Source organism: Lotus japonicus, chromosome 3, assembly GCF_012489685.1.
Source record: "Lotus japonicus ecotype B-129 chromosome 3, LjGifu_v1.2".
Classification (NCBI taxonomy): domain Eukaryota; kingdom Viridiplantae; phylum Streptophyta; class Magnoliopsida; order Fabales; family Fabaceae; genus Lotus; species Lotus japonicus.
In genome coordinates, this window is record NC_080043.1 from 28,945,382 (window position 1) to 28,966,197 (window position 20,816).

Here is a 20,816-nt window from a genome sequence, read left to right on the forward strand (position 1 = left end):
ACCAACTAAAGAGAAGGGTGACCATAGGCACTAGGGATATCAGAAGCAACTGTATTAATATGAGAAGAATAAGATCATCTTGAACAAAAGAGATAAGTTATGTAAGTGTTGAGTCTTTTCCTTAGGTTATGTAGGCTAAGTCTATTATGAAGTCTTTTGATGTAATGTAATGACGAAATGCATAACATCATTAGATAAGTTGCTTGTTTAAGTGTTACGTTTCTAGTTTTCTAAGACAATGTGTTGTCAAGTAGTGTAGAAAATTAAGTCTTCACTCAATGTATTTTGTATAAGTATATTTTCTATTGAATGAAAATCAAGTTGTTGTTTTTTACTTCAAACTTAGACTCTAAAGACCAACAAATAGCATGAAGACCTCCTTAATCTTAAGGGGATTGTGAGTGAGAAGGAAAAACAAGTGAGGAACTTTCAACCCAAAAAACACAAATAAGAATGATACCCAACAACAACTCCTTGCCTCCACCTCCTATATTTGCAGGTGAAAACTATGATTTATGGGCTACAAAAATGAGAACTTATCTTAAAGCTCAAAGTTTATTGAATATGGCAGAAAATGGAAACAATCCAGCCCCTCTACTAAACCTGAGGCATAGCCAGGATATTTACACTGGGAGGACTACAGATCAAACAAATGATTTATATATGCACGTTTGGTAATACTTTAAAAAATTATAGTAAACAAAAATAATGTGAAGTTTCTTGTGTCGACTATAATTTTTCATTTGCATGATTTTTATTGTGTATCCAAACTTACTTTTGGGTATAATTTTCACATACAAATCCAAACTTACTTTTGGGTATAATTTTGGGTATAATTTTCACATACAAATCCAAACTTACTTTTGATATTTTTTTATAAATAAAAGAAATATATAATTAGTTCGAATATAAGAGATACCAACAAAAAACTGTATTTGTTATCTACAAAAGTAATAGTAAATAACACATGAAAATTGGTATCGAATATTTATCAAAATGACTATTGATGTTGTTATTTAGATGTAGAAGTTACGTAAAACATCATTTGGTGCCCGTTTGAGATTCCGTTGGAAATGTGGTCTTTGAATTAATGTGATTTCGGACGTGATTTTAGTATAATTGTGTTTGAGTAAACGTGATTTATGTTTGGATGATTTGTAACAAACGTGATTGTGAAAAAAATGAATATTGTTTGGATGATATGAATCAAACTCACGTTTAGAATTAAAATAAAAAAAAAGACATTATTATCCTAATTTTCCAAACATTATAACTGTGGGTATAAATAAATTAATAACAAAGGTGGAAAATCATCACATCATAGGGCAGATGGTGTTTGGATAAAAAATAGATTACATTTTTAAAGTACAAATACAAAACTAGTGATTTTGCATGCTATCTACAATCTGATCTCTATTTGAGTTCCGAACAAAATCCATTTCTGTCGAAGAGGCAACAATTATGGATGGATTCTCACCAACTTGATTGTCATTGTCATTGTCAAGGATATCTTCATCTTCAGAGTGCATGATAAAAGTGTATATAACAGTATTAAGTTGGTCATAACAAACTACAATAATTCAGCATATCATTACCAAAATATCATAACAGAAATTGAAACACAAGATAAAGACTCATAAAATCTGTGAATAGCAGATTAATTAGGGTCTTAAAATCTAGTAAATGTGCAGTTTTTCTAACATCAGTAGATTGAACATAGGATTTCAGTTCAGCATGTCAAAAATAAAATATTGAATAACATATTACACAATTTTTCAGATCAAGACCCAGTTTGAATTTTGGAACATTAAAAGTGACCAAGACCCAGTTCTTCAGATTACACGCATGAATATTGAATAGCACATTCATTTAAGCAAGAGTAAACAATAGCAAGAGTAGAATAGTTACAAACCTGAAATAGCTTACAAGAATGAACCACAAATATAATTACAAAGAGAACCCTCTTAAAACACTCTTCAAGTCCTCAACCATCCATTGTGATAAGGTGAACCGATGCTTTTCAATATATAAATAGAGACAACAAAGGAATAACAAACCAAGATATAAATGGATTTACCGGTTGCCTTTAATTCTCTATCAGATGCACATAAGATGACTTGGTGAGTGAGGTAAGGACTTGAGAGCCATAATTCAATTCAAGGTTTGTACCAATGTCTGATGCACCCACTTGCATCTACTTGCCTTTCATTCAAGGTCTAAACCACCCAAAACTTTCAAGAGATTTGGTGAAACCCAAAATTAAATTTTACTTTTACCTTTCATTACTGATGCGAAAGGAGTGAGCCAAAGCTTTCAATAAGTTGGTGAAATCCAAAAACCTGCCTTTAATTCAAAATCTGATGTGATTCATATGTGTAGTGATATGAAGCCAAAGCTTTGAACTTGATCTGATGTGCAATGAAGAGAGTTGGTGAAAGTCAAAAAAACTAGTCTCCAACGGTCAAACGTTGTTCCTTAACGCCAATGCTCCAATTTTACGTTTCAGGAAAAACGTGATTTGGGGGGAGATGAGCGTTCTTGCGTTTTTCTGAACACTAAGTCATACGCATGTGAAAATTGGAAAATAGTTAACAAACGCAACGCACGTTTGAGCCATTAATGTTCAAGAGTTGCATCTATTATAGTGGTAGTTCATTCTCACAATATTCTTGTTGGAATGGGTTCGACTCATTCAAATCATTTGTCCATGTTTGAAATTTTTTTTCGTTAAAAAAATATAAAACTGAGGGATCAAGGATTCAAACTTGGGACTTGTACAAAAATGGCAGTAGTGCTTGCCACTGTACCACCATGTAATTTATGATTTCTACTAACTTTTACTTTATATTATCTTGACTACATGGGCGAGAATATTTTCTTACATAATATTACTATAAAAACTTAAAATATACGAGGGTGCGAAGCATCGGTAAGCCACCCCGCTGGATCTGCCCCTGTACAAAACAACCCAACAATAACTCAAATAAGGTTGCACAATGAATAGGTGGCTAAGGAAGGCAAAGCTCTTGCCATCAGTGGCGGAGTTATGATTTTTGTGGAGTCTGGACAAGGTTAAGCCTAGGCCTAGCTGCCCATACCTAACGCCTGACTTAGGGTTTTAAATTGCGGTTGCGATCGCGGTTGCAGGTGTTGCGGTTGCGGCTTTGTAGTGTTGTGGCGTGAATAGTCTGTTGCAACAACAAATATGTCCCATTTTCAATTAAATACCCAACCTAAATATATACGAATAGTCCATAATTACCAGATTCGTCATATCAAATTGAAACTTAAAAGTCGTTGACAATAGATTTGAGATAAAATAAAAGACAAAACTATTTTCATATCAATATCTATAGTATCAAACCAACTGATTTAATTCTTCAATTTTATGCAAATTAGGGAATTGACCATAAATATATACATATATATATATATATATATGTATATATGCAAATCACTATTGATTATATATAATTAGCTTTTTGCTCTCAATAGTTGGCAGGTCATAAATCGTTATTGCGTTTGTATTGACCCTGCATAATGCAACTATTGCTGTGTATCTTGGGCTGGACCCATTTCATCTCTAATAAAAGATTTATGTTCAAAAAAAATGATGTGACAGACACGTTTAAAAAAATCTTAATCACAACATATTATCCTTAATCCTCTTTCATAACTTTCATTTAAAAAAAAATCTTAACCTCCAAAAATTCATCTTCATCATTCATGTTCTTCATTCCTAGTAACAACCCAAAAATAAATCACCAAACCCAGAAATTTAAAACTCACCCAAACCTAGAAATTAAAAATTGATGACAAGCCAAGTCATTAAAAGATGGTTGTGTTAATCAGATTTATAGAACTAAATTAAATTATGATGGTTCTTTGAACACATTTAAGGTAAGATTAGTTGATAAAGGCTATTATCAAAATCATGGAGTTTTTTGCAATAAGATTTTTGATCATTTGGCAAGTCAAAGCAAGCTTGGGGCCTCTAAGGAGTATCAAGGAGTGTTAGGTTTAAGTCTTTTCCTTAGGTTATGTAGGCTAAGTCTAATAGGAAATCTTTTGATGTAATGTAATCATGAAATGTAGAACCATTAGATAGATTTCTTGTTTAAGCGGTTTTACTTTTCTGGTTTTCTAAATCAATATGTTCAATGTATTTTGTATAAGAGTCTCTCACACTAAAGAGACTCTTCACTAGTGTCTCACACTATTGGAGCACATGAAACTTGACAGCATGGCTTAATGGAGTGTGTCTCTAAAAAAGGTCTTCGTATAAGACAAAAGAAGATATATTATTATATTTGGCTATTTGCTCATGGAAATAAACTGTATCATTCCAATTGTACCAAGTCATTCAATTATGTAATAATTAGAAAAAAAATTAATATCCACAATTCTTGAGCACCAACGTCCATATTATATAACGGTAACATTTTGTACAATTTCAACGGTAAAAAATTGTGTTTATATCAAATGTGTATTGAACACAAAATTTATACAATTGAGCTCCAAGTTTTTACACAAATAGCTCACAATCAATTTAATACCAATATGCTTTTTAATTGGATGCAATACTCTCAATCCTCTAGTGATCAAAATTCTCCAATGTTTTTAAATTCTCATCATCAACCAAACATGAGAAATTTTCCTATGGTTCCATTTCCTAGTTTCTTTCATCCACAAATGTCAAATATGGGTAATCAATTTGCAATGTCAAGCCAACCTTGAGGTACAATTCAATTTGCAACACTCAATCCCGCCATGTTTAGTGGGGCTTCAACAGGAAGCAGTGCTAGAGATTCACTAATAGGGTCCATACTAGAGTCTCAAGTTGCGCCTTTTTCACCTCCAATTGGCGCGGAAATTGTTACTCTCAATGAAGCTGCAATAGTGGATGGTCGCACCAATCATAAGATAAGGTTCTCAATGCAAGATGATAAACTTTTGGTCCAATCCTGGCTAAATATTTCGAATGACTCAATTAGGGGCAATGATAAAAAAGCATATAGCTTTTGGTAAAGGATCAAAGACAACTATAATTAGCATCACTCTCATTTACGAGAAAGGGGCACAAATGCGCAAAAATGTCGTTGGAAGAAGACAAAGAAGATAAACACCGTAGTTCAAAAGTTTGTTTGGTGCTACAAACATGCAGTCGGAAGGAAAAAAAAAAGTGGTAGCTCTGAAAATGATGTCATCAATGATGCATTTTCAATTTTCAACCAAGATGAAGGAGAACCATTCAAACTTGCATATGCATGGCGTCTATTGAAAGATGATCCAAAATGGAATTCACGGTTGAGTGATAATTCTTCAAAAAGAACAAAGACTTCCACTTCAGGAGCGTACACATCATCCCCGTTGGACACGCCCACACATTTTGAATTTGACCCGACATCATCCCATTCACACCGTCCAATGGGAAATAAGGACGCAAAGAGGAAGGCAAAGGAGAAAAAGAAAGAAACTTCTTCCGGTATTGTTGAGTTAAGGGAAATGCTACAAGAGTCCCAAAACAAAAGGTTGGCTGAGGCAACATAAATGAGACGCCTTAAAAGAGAGAGAGGTGACATTGAAGGAGTTTGGAGTTCTCATGAAGGATACAACTGAGATGAACAAGGTACAACTTCATTACAATTTTGAAATATGCATAACAGAAATATGCATGAATTAGATTAAGTCTATGATGTGATGTAATCCTTGGTTTTTATGTTATATTTTACTATATCATGTAATCCTTTAAGTTTATCTATTATATCATGTAATGTTCAAGTTTTATATTATGTAATGTTTAAGTTTTATGTCATATGCATCAGTATTAAGTTCTAATCTTAATTTTTTTTCCTAGTCTTAAGTTTTATAACCGTTAGAATGAATGTTTAACTTTTATAAGATACAATGTTTAAGTTTTTTTATTTTATTGGAGCTATGTAGTAGCGTACATTTTTTTTTTTAAAATGAAAATATTATTAATAATAAAAATCACGAGGAATAAGAACTCATGACCAAGAACAACAAACATCAAACATAACAGGTGTGGGTCTTTCACCAACAAACATCGAACATTGAAATGGTGAAAGACTCATTCTACCCATTTTTGTACAACTGGTAGAATGGGTCTTCACCATTACAGAAATGCACTACTGCAATTCGTATGTTGGCTTATGGGTCACCAGCTGATAGCGTTAGTGTGGATGAGTATGTGCGAATTAGTGAAAGCACCACAATGGAATGTTTGATCAAGTTTGTTACAGGAATACATGAGATATTTGGGCCAGAGTACTTGAGAAAACCGAACAACCATGAAGTCACACGCTCTATGGAAATAGGGGACGCACGTGGGTTTCCCTGTATGTTAGGAAGCATTGATTGTATGCACTGGGTTTGGAAAAAATTTCCTACCGCATGGAAAGGTCAATTCTGTCCAGGAGACCATGGCAAACCTACAATCATCCTCGAAGTAGTAGCATCAAAAGACCTATGGATTTGGCATGCATTATTCGGTGTTGCAGGTTCAAATAATGACATCAACGTCCTCAACCAATCTAATGTCTTTAATGAGGTTTTGCAAGGGCAAGCTCCTGAGGTACAATTTACATTGAGTGGAACCACATATGACACAGGCTACTATTTACTTTTTAGCTGATGGAATTTATTCAGAATGCGCAATGTTCGTCAAAAAAATCTCAATGCCACAAGGAGAAAACAGAGAGTTGTTCGCCCAACATCAAGAAGCGGCAAGAAAATATGTGGAGCGTACTTTCGGAGTACTTCAATCACGTTTCATAATATATGTATGCATAACATGACTGTTGAAGATGAAAGAGCAAAGTATGGTGGCAATATTGATTTTTTGTACGACCAACCAGAGAATGACGCATCAACACCTAAACTATTTAGTGGCTCTCCTCTTGGTTTTGCAGCGTACCTACGGATGAGAGCACATATTCGTCAAAGGGATATACATCGTCACCTTCAAGTAGACTTAGTGGAGCATATTTGGGAGTGTTTCGGACGTGAGAACAAAAACAAATAGATTGTATTATAATTTTATGATATTGTATTTTTCTAACATTTCATAATTATTATAAATTTGAATTTTCTATTTTCTACTATTTTATTTTTTAATTATTTCTATTTTTCATTATTTCAAAGTTAATTAAAAATATAATTAATTGAAATGAAGATAAATAATAAAATATAAAAGTGTGATGTTGATTGTGGGGTGGACTAGAGAAACTTTTAAGAGTTGTTGAGTTGGAGTAAAAAGTTAGTAAAATGGTCTAGATGATGTGGCACTATGGGGAGTTGTAACGAATTATATAAAATAAAGTGTAGACACTTTAATGAATGTGATGGATAAAGATGCTCTAAGTATCTCTTCTATTGAATGAAAATCAAGCTGATGTTTCTTACTTCCATCTTAAAGTCTAAAAACCCAACATGCATCAAGCTGATGGATTTTGTTTTTGGTGTATTTGGTTGTTTCTCTGATGGTTGTGTTGGCTTTTTAGTGGTGTTTTGGTGTTTGGTTTTCTCTATTGGGGTTTTAGTCGGGTTCTTGGTTGTTGGCAGTGACGGATCCAGAAATTTAATGTTGTGAGGGCAATATATCCATATAAATTTGTAATAAAAAAAATTAACACATACTATTAGAAGTTATGAATTTTTTTACCAAAACAGACACAAGTGAAAGCATTTTTTACTAAATGAGTCATCAAAAACCATACTTTTACTACTCAAGTGAGGGTATATAACAATGTGAGATATAAGTGAGGGCATTTTTTACCAAATAAATCATTAAAAAACACATATTTTTACTACTTAATTTTTTTTCTAATGATATTTTCTAAATTTAAGTGAGGGCACTTGCCCTCATGATGTTGAACATGTATCCGTCCCTGGTTGTTGGGAGTTTCTTTTTTCGCCTTAACGGTTTTTCTCCGTTTGAAAGTGTAACTCCCCATTCTGTTATATTTATATATCTTTTATCTTTCTAAAAAAAATGTCTAAAAACCAACAACATCACTTTTGGAGGTCTTATTAACCTTATCAAACACGATGTCCTTCTTTCCATACACATTGCATTGCAACTTATCATATTATCTCGTGTACGCATCAATGTATTTGCTTCATTAGAGAAATTAATATTGCAATACTTAAGAATATCAGTAATAGTCAAACTGTAAGGCAAATGATTTTTCTCTCTACACTTCATCATGTGGCTTATAATCACGAAAGTTTAATCAAACTCCAAGGTGTTCTTAAATCCCATATATAAGTTGTAGCTCAATAGTACTGAGCATGATTTAAACCCTTAGGAATAATGTTCTTACCTGTCCTAGATATCTTAGATATAGGGTTTTGTGCAAGGATTGTTTACCTCAATAGAGAATTGGATTTATTATGAATAGGGTTTTATCTTGTATGGTGGGACAATGACTCTAACCTTAAGTCTATTACAAAATGGGTCTTACAATAGCTTAATGGACATTTAGTTAAGACTAGCCCAACCCGCTAGGATTCTGTTTATGTCCTAAGAGGTGGACCCGGCCTTACCAATCCAATGACAAATCACAAAAGATAATGGAGAAGTCTATCATTAGGGTGCAAATTTTCAGCAATCAAACAGTTTTTGCTTCGCTTCTCTGTTCTCACTGTCAACTGATTACCTCTTCTTTCTTATTTCCTCAAGTGGAACATCTCAAGATTCAATTCTATTTTCCTTCCTTGAACCTCACTAACCAGCACATCACCATCACTCTCAGGTTACAATCGAAACTCATGCCGTGTAAGTTTATGCGCTGAATCAAAACCATCAGGTTTAAAATCATATAAAGAAATATACTTAGTGATCCAAGTACATTTTCATTTGCTCTTTCATAGAGAACCATCTTTTAATGACCAATTTCTTGCGCACATCATCTTCTTTGTGCCTTGCTAGAGCATTAACTTTATTCTTAGTTTTCAAGTCCTGAAGATTAATCCATGGAGGAGTTTGGGGTTTGAACAGGGTTTTCAAAGAATTTTGAAATTCTGATTCGTTTCTTCATCTACTTTCTCACTGCAAGTCACCAATGCCTCTCCTATTGATGTTTTTGTTCATTGTTATGTTGTTGGCATGGTGATAGTGATTGTGTGTTATTATATTGTGTTTGAATGATGAATGTTTAATGTTGCATTTTTATTTCTAAAACAAAGTAATTCGAAGCTACAAACACACATGATTGCATTGCACAGAATAATGACTCAAGTCTTCTACAATCAAGCTATGATACACACACCACCTACATCTTCACTACCTACGAGATACTACACTTATTCACTGGGCTAAAATTGCAAGACACCGTGCTACTACTTCATCAAACATGTGGAAAGCTGCATGCTGTTCATGATCATGCATGACCTCCCTCTTCAAGAAGGCGTTGATCAAAGTGCCACACACCTACAAGCAGAATACAACAGAGTTAGTAAATTTTTTATGTAAATGTTGATCCCACAATAGCAAGTTGAATAGCATATATATCATAAGCATACCGTGACCCTTTCCAACTAATCTCAGCTGAGTCACATACTCTGATATCTTCTTAATTGATTGAACCTGTACAAACCAAAACAACATGTTCTACATGAGAAATTTGAGTCACATGTTGACAGCTGGTTTTTACCAAGAAATTTGACTAATTCATACCATTGTGTAAGCAATTTTTCCATGACAAACCCCTAGTACTACCTCTTAGAACTAAACTTTTCTTGTTGCCATTTTTCATGTGCATAACAGCTAACACTAAAAATATCATGAATCTGTTAAAATCATAGATAATCTAATGTATATTATGTGGTAGATGATCACTAATACAGAACAGAACCTTTCACTTGTTCCATTTACACCTAAATATTATCGTTTCATTCAGTTCTTTTTTTAGTAAGTTTATTGCATTTCCTTAATTGAAGGAGCTGAGGCGTTAAATCTCATCAATGAATCCCAACCATGAAGTTTCTTGTTTCATTCATTTCTGTTATGGTAAGTATATTGCCTTTTCCTAGTTTAAGGAACAGGGGTGTTCAATCCTTAATGACATTTAGCAAAGTTTTACCTGTTCATCCAAAAACTCGCTCTCAATGAAGTCTGCAAGTTGAGGGTCATTGTTACGATCCGCCACCTATTAATCATGAAAGAACAAGTGAGATCATGAAAGAACCGGTGAGATTATCCTAACATGACACAGACTAAGAAAAAATCTTTTGTTATGGTTAGGTGAAATAGTTTATGGCATTATGGCATCATGAAAGAAAAAATCAATCAAAAAATAGAGGCATTACACTGTGAAGATTCAGAAGTTTCTCATTCACCAACTTCTCCAATGACAAAGCAAGTTCCATGGCTGAATCAAATCCAAAAAGGAAATTAGAAAAATCAGCACATATGATGAGGGATCAAGGTGAATGACGGCATCTTGAGTAATGAAAACAGAACACTCACCGTACAATGCATCCCCCTTTTCAACATGGGCAAATTCTGAGAGGGGACTCACAATAGGGTGCAGCACCACCCTTCCACCACGAATGTTCTAAACAAACACAGAGTTCATAAAATTAATTAATCCATTATAAAAGCAGGGAACAATATCAGCTAATGCTATCACCTAAAGAATCATGATTGGTTCTAAAATACCATGTTAATGATTGTCCCCAAAACATAACAGAGTAATGTTAAGGATAGTAATTGGTTTCAACCAGTAAGTTTAGGAATCTGTTACAACATGCTTTCTAATAAAGTTTGAACCTTGATTAAAAGGTAGATCCTAAAATGAGGAGCCAAAAAGAAGGGTAAGAATGTTCAACACCAACCTGATATTTCATCAGTTTCTCTGCATGCCCTCTTTCTTCATCACTTGATTCCTTAAAGAACCTGTTCTCCACCAAACAACACAATAAAATGAAAACCCATTTGAGAAATGTATGAAACAACAAGGAAGAGGTAACATGTATGGGTTTAGGTTAATTACTTGGCAAGCCCCTTGAGGGCTATGTTGTCCCTGTCGAAGTATGCAAAGAGGGAGTGGTACACATAGGAAACGTTGTACTCCACACTGTATTCAGATTTGAAAGGCAAAATAGGTTGTTAGCAAAAAGACTCTCCTTAACAACAAGAAAGTAATAAATGCCATAAAAAGAAGAAATTAGTAAAAAATTAACTAAGATAGAAAGGTAAACACAAATGGATCTTGGGTAATAATAGAATAATAAAGCAAAGATTATATTATAGTGATTCTGCAGGGAAAAAATGCATCAACTTTAGATCTTTACAAAATTACAATAAAGAAACAGAAAAACACAAGCAAAAGATTTCACTTTCACATAAAGGGAGTAAAAAATACCATAAAAATAAAAAAATAAAATAAACAATCAAAATCAACTGAGATACAAAGGTCACAACTACCATATGGATCTTGGGGAATAAGTGGATAACAAGATAATAAAACAAAGAATACATCAGTGATTCATCAGGTAAAAATGGATCTTTAGATCTTCAAAAAGTTACAAACATAGAAACAGAAAAACACAAATTAAGGACAATAATACAAATTTAAATGAAAAACTATAAGAATCAAGGGATTTCTTACTTAATCTGCTCATTGATTGCAGCTTCAGACTCATCCTCAAAGCGCTGACGAGCCAAGGAAACATTAGGAGCTATAGGAACAGCCAGAACCTCCTTCTTAACCTCCTCAAAGGGTTGAAAGATCACCCCAGTGAGTGACACCGTGGCATCCACAGCAGAAACCTTCAAGCTCCTTCTCTGAGAACAAGGAGAAGAAGAAGAGGGAACAAAGCTCATAGAAGAAGAAGAAGAAGAAGAAGAAACAAGCTTCTTTGAAACATCACCCACAACAGGTGAGAGAGAAAACACAGAAACATTGGAAGAAGAAAGAGCCATTAGAGCGAAATCTCAAAATGGGTATTCAGAGAAAGGAAGAGAAATGGAGAAGAGAAGGAAGATAGGGATGAATCAATGGCGGCTCTGAGGGATGAAGATGAAGGGAGGGACAAAGGTGATATAAGTAGTGGTGGTGAGGGGTAGTTTGGGAATTAAGGTTGTTTTTGGACCGTTGGATGGAATCTTGCGTGGACGGTTGAGATTGATTTTGGTGTACTGGCGTGTGGCGAGCTCGTGGCCTATCCAGTGTGAACGTGGAATCAGCGGAAAAATCCGTTCCACGTTGCTGTCGTTTAATTGAGCATCGATAGAAATTTTCGGTCATGTTTTTCTTACGCGCGAGAGTACTGTGTTGTTGTGCTACTCGCGCTTAGAGCTTTTCAACAAATAAATGCATTTTTCAAAAAAAAAAAATTTTTTTTTGTTATATCGAAAAGATAAATTGCACCCGCCAGGAATCGATCACTGGATCTCCCTCTACCTAACTCATATGTCCCCCTGGTCCTACCACTTAAACTATCATACGGCGACTATTTCATATTTTATTATAAAGAGGGTTCTTTTTAGAGTTTAATTAATGGATATGCACTGACAGTGTAAAATAGTTTTACACAGACATCTAATTGAATTTCGCCAAATCAGAAAATATCTTATTCTTTTAATTAAAATTAAAGTCAAATGTAATTATCTCTCTTATGTGGCATGCTTTGATTGGATGACTGTGTAAAACTATTTTACACTGTCAGTGCATATCCATTAAACTCTTCTTTTTAATGTAAGGTAAATTAAAATATTTAAAATTAATGTCTATGAATTTAATTGCTCCTTTATTTTGTTTTCTATCTTCGCATGGTCGTGAAATAGTTATATATTTCTCTTAACGAATGTTTTTTCATGATTCAAACATCCTAAAAGGCTCATGTATACCTTACTTACCATTGTATCAACAACTTATTAGTAATTTTTCTTTTATAAACTGCACCCTCCATTCCAAAGTATATGTGTTTTCAACTTTTCACATATTTTTTAAAATATATAATGTTTTAGAAATTCACGATTAGTTATCTCACTTTCTTCATTCTATATCTTTTTTAGTATTATAACTCTCACTTACCGCTTTCTATTTTCATTTATCATAACTTTCAAAATTCACTTAACAAATAAACATCTTTCACTCTCTTTTTTTTTTTTTTTTAAATCACATCTTTCACTCTTCTTAATATGACTCAAATTTAAATAGAGATATTTTAATCAAAGTATTTATCGAATGAGTTCTTAATTCTCATGCATAACTTTAAACAACATTTTTTATTTTGCTTACATGTGTCTTTTAGGGAAGGTAGTTCAATTTGAGTTGGAAACATTCACATTATGATAAGATTAACTCTTCTAATGGAGGTTTTTTTCACTTACAAGACTCTAACTCGAGAATTTAAGAGAAATCAAATATGTACCACTTGAACCAATCATTCATTTATTATTTATAATGGAGCTGAGGAAGTATTAGTTAACATTTTTACTGTTTAATTAAATATATAGAATTTCTCATCAAATTAAATGTGTAGAATTTGTAGTGAAGGTTATATGCAGTTGTTCACGAAGGTACTTTATATGTTTTCACTTACCACCTTATATATTAAGCAAATGATAACCTTCTGTGATTAAAAGGGGTAAAGATCAAATATATCTCCTAATAATTGGATTTTTCTTCTTCTATTATTAATTTAGATGACATAAACAAGAAATTCCAGAATAAATAAAAGAGAGAAAACAGAAACACCACAAAGTGAATGAAATGGAAGTGCGTTGGATGAAAGTGAGAGAATGAAGCGAGTGGAGATAGGAGTTAAGGAAACCGCCAAAGTGGGCCAAACAAGCTTTTGTCCAATAGCGTTCGGAGACTGAGAACTTCAACTCAGTGACTGACAGATAAATGTTTTCTACTTTTTCTCTTAAGGCTTTGTTTGGATGCTAAAACTAAATTAGAACGTAGTAATGAAAACTTTATATACTATTTGAATTTCAAAATGATAAAATGAGAGTAAAACTTTATTTTTTCTTTGTATTTATTTATTGAGATATTTTCCAAAGCCTCATAATTCTTAAAGTTCGTTCATACATTACTAACCCTTTGAAAGAAAATGCATGTTTTGATAATTGCACGGGTGAGAATCTACTTCCCCTTCAACAAGAAGGAGAGTGTTAACAGGGTCAGGGGGGCTAATCCTATTTTCTGAAGCTCTTGAGAGATGAAGGGTCTGACATATGATCACAAGGCAACGCTATGGTTTAATTTTGATGCAATATTAGTATAAAGCTACTTTATATTGACATCTAATTATTAGGTTCAAAAAAAATCCAATTATTAAATGTCTTATGTTCAAATGTAGTTACATTCTTTTTATTTTAATTAAATTAAAAGCATATTTTTATGTGACAATCCATTATTGGATCGGATATCGGTATAAAAAAAATTACACTGATAGTACATATACTTTAAATCATTTACTTATTTTAATTCAAATCTGAATGAAAACATGTCATGTATAAAGTGGAAATTAATTACGAAAAATGTTGTCATATTTATTTACTTTAGCATTCTCTTTCGAATATCTGGGATCCATTAAAAATATGAGTCTTATTTTCAGTTTAATGGAATCTTCATGAATTTCAATCACTCATTGAGAAAATGTTACAATGAGTGTTGCTAGCACTCCTCACTATTTATCTAACTTCAAAATTGATAATTCAACTACTTCATAATTGATTCAAGATTTATGAGTTCAATTTTCATTTAAATTGATTATTATTACCATTGATAAATGACAACTTGAATTAAAAATGTTATAAATCATATATTTAATATTTATGCAAAATTACACTTATATTTATATAGTATATGGGAATCTGTGCCAAAAATTGTATACAAATCATCAATTTCTTGATAGTAAAAATGAACAAGTAACTCTATATATTAGTAACACTTATTTTTATCTTTTTTTTTTCCTATTTTCATCCATTTTTTATTCTCTTATTTTTTTCATCACATTATTATTCATATCTCTCACTTTTTAATTTGTGAGTATGTGATTTTTTTCCCAAGAACAAGCTTATAGAATGCAAGACGCAACTCCTTGTTGGCTTTACCTTGGTAAACACGACAAGATGTAAAATTCTAGTAGGGGCGTAGGGCTATTATGTTGAAATGTTGAATGCAGGTTCTTTTGTGTAGCCCAATGTCAACTTTTTCCAGAGGTTTGAATGGGTATGATGAATTCATTATTCCAAATATATAGATTTTCAATCGACCATACAGTCATACACATACAATGGCTTTCTCTACAAAGATTGAAGTGAAGTTCCACTCCTTCAAGGATGTTTTCAATACCTCCATCTCTTGTTGCCTCTATCGATGACTTCGTGCACCGTCGCCATGACACAACCACCTTCATTATCGTGTTGCCGCTGCCGCTGCATTCGCACTCGTCTATGACCATTCCCACCACTACCACCACCACCCTCCTCTTCCTTTTATATTCTCTACTGTTGATGGGTAAAGTTGGTTCTGAAGTTGTTTATTTTCCTTAATTTTAGTATTGTGGCTTCATAGCCACAATGTAGGCTTCCTTGAAGGCTTTTTTAGATTGCAGAAGTTGGAGTTGTTGGTTAAATTGGAAAGAAAAACAAAATTGCTCGCCTCATTCAGTGTTGGTAGGAATTTAGATTTAGGGGCTTTGTTTGTTTTCTAGTATGGTTTTTTTTTAATAAGCAGTAGTTTTCTAGTATGGTAGTTACTTATATCAACATAAGTGAGTAAGCATGCTTTGTTCTTAATGTTTTCTCGGATTGTATTGGAAACTCTGATTATTAAACCTAATAAAAAACATGGGCTTTGTGTGCCGTGTACTACCATAACTAGATTAGTGTATCATCATGACAAAAAAATAGTAGTATTGTGTGTAACATCATTTTCATTTCTTTAAAAAATAAAGTACTATACATAGATTATAGAGTACCATTTGCTATGGGAACACCCCTAACAAGCGCCATGAACAAGTACCGAATAGATTTCACTTTCAGCAAATCACAACATTGGAATTGCAAGGCAGTATCTGAGATACATATTTTACCACTACTTACAATAACCAACCAAGGAAAAGAAGATCAAAATGGTCCACAAGAACATACAGGTTTTTACATATTGCCAAACTATAGACAAAATGATGTTAAGGCTTTAGAACTTATCTATACATATACCATCTCTTGTAACTTCATATGCTTCCCTACTCCTTGTTTTCTTCATGCCAGCAGTCACATAGAGCTTCGATCCCTCCGAGGAAATGGTTGTCACTTTTACCCAGATCAACACTTTTGTCTTCATTCCCTCTATGTCTGCTAGCTTTCCTTTCTCCAGATAACCAGTCACGGTGGTGAAGAAGCGTAAAACTGATGAATCCTTGTAGCCTACTTCACAGACTTGAGGAATGTAAACAACAAGCTTTCCTGTCTCTGGGTTAAATTCATAGTTTGTTGCGTCACGAGGAAAGATTCCGATTGGTAGATCATACTCCTTTAGCAGCTCCGTTAATGGCTTTTGCATCTTTCCTGTTAAGTGATCAAAACATAAACATGAAATTGAGGGATAACATTTATTTTACCTCATTTGATTTGCTTAATCACAAGTATGAGACAAATAAATAACATGAGAAAGCTAAGGGTGCATGAATTATCTTTATTTAGCATGTTTTCGAAATTCATGCAAGTGGGATTCGAAAGCCAATAAATAAGTAACTGCACACTAATACTTGACAGCAGTGTAATAACCAAAGTCTATTACCGGGTGGGTTAGATAGATCAAATGACATTGTCGTTTTACGCACAAAATGACAATATTGGTTTCAAATTTCTAATTCTCAGATTCCACTTCATTGGACAAGATGACTGGGACATACATTATAAAGTTAATGTTACAATGCCAGTATGCTCTGCTGCAGAGTGCAGTATAAGTATTAGAGGTGAGAAAATTATTGCCACTTCAAATAATGTTAGTTTCTGTAGAAGAGACAGGCAAACAAATTTCCAACTAATAATGATTCCATAAAAAGTTATATTGAACTACAATTACATTTCAATTTTGTTTTTATGGCGCGTAAATTTCAAATCAAGAGTCCACAGCTACAAAGACTATAATAGATGCCAGAATAATTAATAATTGATAACTTCAAGTTTCCTTCAAAATAGAAATATATCCACTAATGTTCTACAAATAATATGTCATCTAGAGAAATGCGATTTGAAATCATGTGATGAAGAAGCATTTAGCATACTTCAAAAGCAACCACAACTGTTATTTCAAGTATAATCTCAACAACATTCATACTTATGGCTTGAGGAATCTATTTGGATGATAGGCATTTCAGGAAGAAGAGAAGTAAACAGAAGCATTGACGGTTTTCCATCTTTTCCTGTTCGTACATTTTAAATTCCTTGTTCTTGAAATAATTTTGAAAGTAGCTTCAGGAAAATTAATTCCAAATAAACATTCACAGCAGAAACTGTCGTTCCCAAAATAACAGTCGTGTATCCATGGTTCAGAGTTCAGAAATTCTCAAACTTCTTTTCAGCCCACTCACCCTGCAGATCCATTATAAAGTTTAATGCCATTATGTTGGGAAACCAGCTATTGCTATTGCTAAGGTATACATCAGATGGAGCACAAACATCCAGGTCTCACCGGGAGAGGGAAAACTTATAGTAATAGATTGCAAGTGAGTCTTAAAGGGGAAAGTTCGATCTGTATGGGCATAAAAGGGAAAGGGAGAAGATAGAGAGGCAACGGAGAAAGTGGATTTGCAGGGTATCTCAGTACATGGCGTTATACCTATTTTCTGTTTCAAGACTTCATCTTCTATAATAAATCCACCAAACAAATATCAGTATCCACCAAATAATAATAAACTGAGTGTGTTCCTATACAGCTTCTGTCAATTTCTTTATTTTGGATTATAAGGTTAAAGAAAACGAAATCATAAATATTGCATGGGTTTCAAAGCCTGGACTTGTAGCAACAGATAGAAATAGGGAAATACAAACCTTTTAATTTGTTGACCAACCATTTGCTTCCCTCTTCGAGAGTGTTTGACAGTGACTGATCATCAAAAGAAAAGGTGTCAATAAGGACATTACCCAAGCAATTAAAATTCATCTTTACCAAATTTTGTAGTCTAGTAGAAATGTTTGTTTTTAAAATTTGACATATGAGAGGTTCATTATCTCCAACAGTAAGAAAAGTATGTACCAAGGCTTATGCTAAACTATCTAATCGCTTCCAATTTATCAGCAATCAGAAAATCTTATCACCGCACCTTTTTCCCACTAATCGTATCAAAGACATTTTCGATACCCTAAGCAGGAAGAGTTAGCTGCCTAGGCAACCGTTAAGTCATTAGCAAGCCAACATACTTTCTTTTATTAAGAGCTTTTATACACCTGACAGTAACAAAACTCAGTTTAAACATCTATTTAGATTATTAGATAATTATTAGACTCCAACCCATAACGTGACATTATTTTAGCTAGATTAACATAAATAAGTGGGTTAAAAAAAAATAAGTTGATGGTTAGAAACACTAAAATACACAAAGGATTTGTAATGCAAATTTTGTAAATTATCTTTACGTTAACCAAGAAACAACATTATTTCAATTTTCATGGGGTTCATCTTGATGCATCTAAAATTGATTCAAGAAATGTAATATATCACGCAATATATTGCCTATACACTACGGTAAAATGGCTTCTCCAGCTCCCTTGCTCATTCCCAATGTTATTTTCCCTACCGAGCATTCAGATTACACAAAAGGGCCACCCAATTCTGTAAAGCTCCCACCATGGCGGAGCTCAGGGAAGGCTTGGGCCAATTGAAAACTTATTGTAAGTAGTGGTCTTAGCTTGTATTTACAAGAGAGTAATTCTCCAACTGAAACACATGAACTCTCACACAACAACGCAACCAGCTGCACAAGGGCTTCAACATAGACTTTCTGAATTTCCCGACGCGACCCATTTCTCATATAACTACACTCCTCCCTCACCATAACATGATGGCCTCATTAATCTTCAGATTTTGGGAATCAAACTTAGACAGGTAGGCTTTTTTCCCTCCATCAATTCAAAATCATAACTTCTATATGCATTAAAAACTCTATAATAAATGCAAAAGCTAAGAGTTGATAGATGCAATGAGAACAAATATGGACATCAAGAAATTAGTAGTTACAATTGAAAACTCTCACTGACATTTTACAACACAAGAAAACATTTTGCTTCATGACTCTACTACTTATGCCTAAAATGCTGAAATTAACCTAATTCCCTGCTTTCTGTCAAAGATATAAACTTGATAATTGATATCAAAACAAGGTCAACATTCATAATCCAATACCTCACACTTTCAATTTTCCAAAATTCATACCCAACCCAACCAAAATTGGGTCAAATGCAGCATCTTGGTCCCAATTTCCAAAAAAAAAAACTCATTTTCTTGCATTCTTTTTTCAGATCTTGGTGGATCCGAAACTGTAACCTCGTGTTTGATTCACAACAAATAAAAATAGAAATAAAAAGTGAAATTTTGCAGGAGAAAGTGAAATTGCACGTACGTTGATGTCGTCGCCGACGGAATTGATCTCCTTGGAGGCTTTCTGGTTAAACCAATAGGATCCAACCTTGCCGAATATCTGATCCATCTCGTTCTGAATCCAAAAGGCTCTTCCTCTCTGACTCTGTTCTTCGCCGAGAGAAAGAGAAAGAAATGTGAAATGGAGAACCACCTTGCCTGCTTCTTCGGTGGAATGTTTTTGTCAGAGTCGTGATTTATTTAGGCTTAATATGTTTGATGTCCCTGAGATTTTAAGAGGAATCAATTTGAGTTGAAAAATAATTCTTTGAAGTGTCATATTGATGTGAAATAAATCCACGTGAACAACCTCTGTTGACGGCTTGTAACTAGACCGTTAACCGATCAAAGTTGATGAAAATAACTTAATTTTATTAAAAAAAATTCTCAAGGATTTCAAAGAAATTTTTTCGAGATACCGTATTTGATTTATTTTACAATCTCAATGACATCAAGCATATTTAAGCCTTAAATTAATTAGTAATATAAATTTATAATTAAAGTTTCAAGTACATCCTTGGACTATGTTTATGAGTTTTTAGAAGCTGGGTGGAAGACTTTGAGGACTCGTTTGGAATGTAGTATAATATAAAGGTCTGATAATGTAGGTTGATAAAAATTTAGTCAAAAAAAATACATTGTTTAAATTGATGTAATCATATGTTTTGTGAAATATTGATTAATGATAGATAGTACAAAAATGATGATATGGAATTAATGGGTGGTGAAGATGTGGTGATGACAACGGCGGAGGCGGTGATGGAGGGTGGTGGTTATGGCGGTAGAGGTGGCAGTGATGATGCTGAGTGATGGCAAGCAGGTGGTTGTGGCGATAGTGATGGCGGTGACGGTGGCGGTGGTGGATCGTGGCGATAAGCAATGATAATGGTGGTGACGATGGTAGCAGAGGATGGTGGAGACGGTGGTTGTGGTGGTGGTAGTAGTAGTGGTGGTGGGTGGTGTTGGTGGAGATTATTGTGGTGGCGGCAATGGCGGCTGCAGTTCTGGTGATAGTGTTGTAAGGTGATGTTGATGATGGTGCGGGTGGTGGTGGAAATGGTGGAAGTGATGTAGGCAACGCTAGTGGCAGCAGAGGTGGTGGAGGAGGTACAGGGTGGTGGAGGGTAGCGATGGATTTATTATTTTCATATAACACTCTTATAATATCTTATCCATCATCTATATGGT

The 20,816-nt window shown here is 33.9% G+C and overlaps 2 protein-coding genes across 2 annotated transcripts; both read right to left on the reverse strand.

The window, feature by feature from the left end:
- Positions 1-9,176: 9,176 nt before the first annotated feature.
- LOC130748920 (ferritin-3, chloroplastic) lies at positions 9,177-12,052 on the reverse strand. Its single transcript, XM_057602170.1, has 8 exons — positions 11,637-12,052; positions 11,019-11,102; positions 10,861-10,921; positions 10,493-10,580; positions 10,333-10,394; positions 10,107-10,172; positions 9,547-9,610; positions 9,177-9,454 (listed from the first exon to the last, which is right to left on the reverse strand). Exons 1-8 carry the CDS (start codon positions 11,948-11,950, stop codon positions 9,405-9,407), a joined length of 789 nt encoding a protein of 262 aa, XP_057458153.1. The 5' UTR covers positions 11,951-12,052; the 3' UTR covers positions 9,177-9,404.
- Positions 12,053-15,999: 3,947 nt separating this feature from the next.
- Positions 16,000-19,825, reverse strand: LOC130748921 (uncharacterized protein At5g01610). Its single transcript, XM_057602171.1, has 3 exons — positions 19,612-19,825; positions 18,044-18,098; positions 16,000-16,555 (listed from the first exon to the last, which is right to left on the reverse strand). Exons 1-3 carry the CDS (start codon positions 19,696-19,698, stop codon positions 16,185-16,187), a joined length of 513 nt encoding a protein of 170 aa, XP_057458154.1. The 5' UTR covers positions 19,699-19,825; the 3' UTR covers positions 16,000-16,184.
- Positions 19,826-20,816: the final 991 nt, after the last annotated feature.